This window comes from Colletotrichum orchidophilum (assembly GCF_001831195.1).
Source record: "Colletotrichum orchidophilum strain IMI 309357 chromosome Unknown Scaffold_78.1, whole genome shotgun sequence".
Taxonomy (NCBI): Eukaryota; Fungi; Ascomycota; class Sordariomycetes; order Glomerellales; family Glomerellaceae; genus Colletotrichum; species Colletotrichum orchidophilum.
In genome coordinates this window covers 234,834-238,307 of record NW_019173034.1, presented here as the reverse complement: position 1 = coordinate 238,307, position 3,474 = coordinate 234,834, and the positions used below count along the sequence as shown (strand labels likewise).

At 51.6% G+C, this 3,474-nt stretch overlaps 1 protein-coding gene across 1 annotated transcript; it reads right to left on the bottom strand.

The window, feature by feature from the left end:
• Positions 1 to 968: 968 nt before the first annotated feature.
• CORC01_08958 (uncharacterized protein) lies at positions 969 to 2,546 on the bottom strand (the record flags this gene model as incomplete). The annotated part of the gene is made up of 1 exon (XM_022620588.1): positions 969 to 2,546. One exon carries the CDS (start codon positions 2,544 to 2,546, stop codon positions 969 to 971), a length of 1,578 nt encoding a protein of 525 aa, XP_022472978.1.
• Positions 2,547 to 3,474: the final 928 nt, after the last annotated feature.

The following is a 3,474-nucleotide window of genomic DNA, read 5'->3' as shown; positions in this document are numbered from 1 at the left end:
TAATATAAAAATTAAATAAATAAAATATTTAAAAAAGTATTTTTATAATTCTTTAAATATTAAAACATAATTTAAGAAATTTTAAATATTAATTTTAATTTTATAGATTGTAGAAATGTAGTCGTAGTTAGATGGCTATGTTAGGTGTGTCCTTTTGTTTGTCAACCGCGTGGTAGGTAGGCAATCTGGACATCAGTCATCGTTGAGCAACCGAACCGCAGAGTGCAGTTAAACAAAAGATCCTTTCGGTATCCAATGATGAAACATCAGTTTTATGCAGGATACCATCTTGCTATGTGCTCTCATTGGATCGGCAACAGCTATTTGAAGGGGTGCAGTAGATGGAAGCTACGACATCTACCTTAGGTAACTAAGGTACCTAGGTACCTTACCTAACGTCACCGGATTTAACTACCAGGAAGTTAGGAACGTCTCGGCGGGACTGGACCTCACCTGAAGCCCGGCAGGCGGCGACCCGGCGAACACGGAGGGAGGTCCAGTCCCGTTAACGCAGGAATGCGGGACTCTCTTCCCACTATTACTTTTCGATTACTTTATCGGGGAGCGGGGAGCTGTTCACGTCACACGGCTTCGGGCGCATTCAGACTTTGGATTCGCATCGACCGGGTTCATCTATAGTAGAGATTATCTTTCCTTTCCTCCGTCATTTGGACTTTTCCAGGCTTTCATGGGTGGCAGGTACGTAACGCACACTCTTACCAAACGACACCAAACGCTTCTTCGCTTTTCCGACAGGACAGGCAAACAACGCTAAGCACACAAACGCCGAGACACGACACCATCCAAAGTTTTTCTGGTCCAAACCAGAAGTTCCATCCTTGACATGCAACGAGTTGGTTCGCATACCAAGGTACCTTAGCCGGCATACTACGCAATGCGGGCAACCCGCGTCCCGATACCCTCCTCAAGACGCTACACCGGCGCCGTCGAATAGTGCCCGGCACGCATTACTCTAGTGTACTACCCTCCGGTATCACCCGGATGCTCTGTCGTAGATTCTCCCTCCGCCGCTCATCCTTGGTCAGGACCATCGAGTTCGCAGTTCTCTTGAACTGAGCTGCCAGGCCCTGCACCGAACGCCGGCTACCCATCCTCTTCAGTCCAGGATGCGTAGGTGAATCGGGCACCGGAGCCGATGCGGTGCTGCGAGCTTCTGACGTCGGCGGCAGGTCGTTTGGCGACACGCCTTCCGAAGCCACCCTCCTGTGCTCGCCGCTCCATCTGAATACGCGTGATAGAGCGTCCGAGTACTTGACCCGCAGCCGGTCGTCGTCCATTGAGTGTGCGTGCATATCCGGATGAATCGACCCCAAAGACTGCTTACCCACCGTAGAACCCGTCGCGGAGTCTAACGATGATGGTGATTGCGGAGTTGTGTTGATGCCCGTAGGCGGCCGCTTCCTACCGGATTGAAGCACCTTGGCTGCGAAGCTCAGCCTATTCTTGGGCGGTCGGATAGAGCTCCGCCCTGACTCGATGCTATCTCGTGAAGGTACCGCAGTCTTCTTTGCCGAGTTCGCAATCGATGTTGCCGTCGCGTGGTAGAGGTCCTTGGCTCCCACGTAACTGACTTCCATATGATTATTTCGTCGTGCGGGCAGCGTCTCAAAGTGATGCATGCCAGGCGACCTCAAGCAACCGATCTCGGAGTCCCGACGACGCGGGCTCGCTTCGTCAAAATCCAATATCTCTACCCGAGGCGGCACCGGAGACGCGGGTATCCACGATGGGTTATGCCTCCGTGAACTAGGACTGAAGTCCCATTCACTACTATCGGGTTCCGAATCATCATCGTAATCGTCGATCAGGCTGAGTGTTCGAGCTGGTTCCGACGTCGATGCCGGTTTCTCCGAACTAGGTTTTCCTGTGCTTTGAACACTGCTAGATTTGTCGGGTGTAGCTGGCATCAGCGTCTCCTTGATCAAAGGTGATCGAGGTGGTCGGGTGGGAGTTGTGGTGAAGCCATTAAAGTCAACATCCAACCCAGTTATTTGTTTGATCTTCGCCGACGATCGATGCAGGGTACATGGGCTTGTGATTGGCGTAGAGAGACGTCGGACGGCCAGCTTTCTGATTTCCGGTTCGGGCCGACGACTCTGAGGCGAGCAACTCCTATGTTCTGATCTTGGTGATACAGGCAATATAGTTGTCGGGCTGTGCTGGATCAGAATTGTGCTGATCTCATTCTCCAGTCTCTCAATTGTCTCAGGCCTCTCACTAGGCTCCAATCTCGATGGGGGCGGTGATGGCGTTGTTCTAGCACGACTTCGCGACCTCGAAGAATTCCTTGTTGTCGATTTTGTTTCGATTGACACAGCTGAGGTGACTGACATGGCTGACATGACAGAAAAGGCCGAAACTTGGCGATAAAATCCCGGCCGAAGAGGAGGCAGCGGCGGAAGAGGTTTCTTGTCGTAAGTGCCTCTCGGCTGCTGAGGAGGCAGCTTGCCTCCCGGCGGAATAGCAATCTCCAAACCAGGCGGAAGCTGACTTGCAATGATTCGAGGCTCCATGATGGTAGACATCTCGAGGAAGCAGCGGGTTTCGTCAGTGTAGTGAGGCAAGAAAAAAGCCAGGGTAGCAAGGTGTCATCTAGGACGAAATCCGGGATTCTGGCACAATATGTCCCATGCCACTGGTAGCCACCGGTTCGAATGACAAAGCTGATGACCGAGACACTTTGATCGGATGCGGGCAGAAGATTTTCTAGAAGTGAACTCGAAGCTCTTTGTCGGATTTGTTGACTGAATCGGGAATGGCTAGCTCAGAGCGAATGGCTCTGTCGACAAAGAAGAATCGTGTCCAAAGTAGAGGCCAAGCGGTATCTATCAGCCTCCGTCAGGTAAGGCCGCTTCGGTTCCAATCCAAAAAGTCGCTGTGGTTAGAAACGCGCTCTTCCAAAAATGCGGCATGGGCGGGGAATAAGAAGTCCGAAAGAGTTTGTTCTCGAGGGGCTCCGGATCACTGCGTCTGTATTATAAGCAGACAAAGCCCCTCAAACGCACACCATCCAAAAAGGATGTTACCATGCTGGACATTGTTTGCCAAACCCAACTGAGCCACCTGGACGCCATCCAATGAAGTCTTTTGGTGGCCAAACTCATCCCGTTACCTGTTAAAATTGGTTTGCTTGTTTGTTCGCGTTGTCTCATGGTTCGGGATGTCGGTACAGAATGCTTCCCAGCTCTCCTCCTTGCAAGTCGGATCGCAGGGCTGACGCTGTGATTATTCTGCTCCCTGTGCCACCCCTGGCATTCGACCTTGACAACCCATTTACCCCGTAGTCCACGCGGAACCGCATGAGCATGAGCTTAATTGACTTTGACAGGCGCAGAAGCAAGGGCTCCGCAACGAGCACGGTTGGTGTGTTCTTCGAGGATCCGCCTCGCTTGCTTGGCTAGTATTTCAAGGCTCAGGTAGTACTAGCTTCATCAACCGTCGAAAGACACTCAA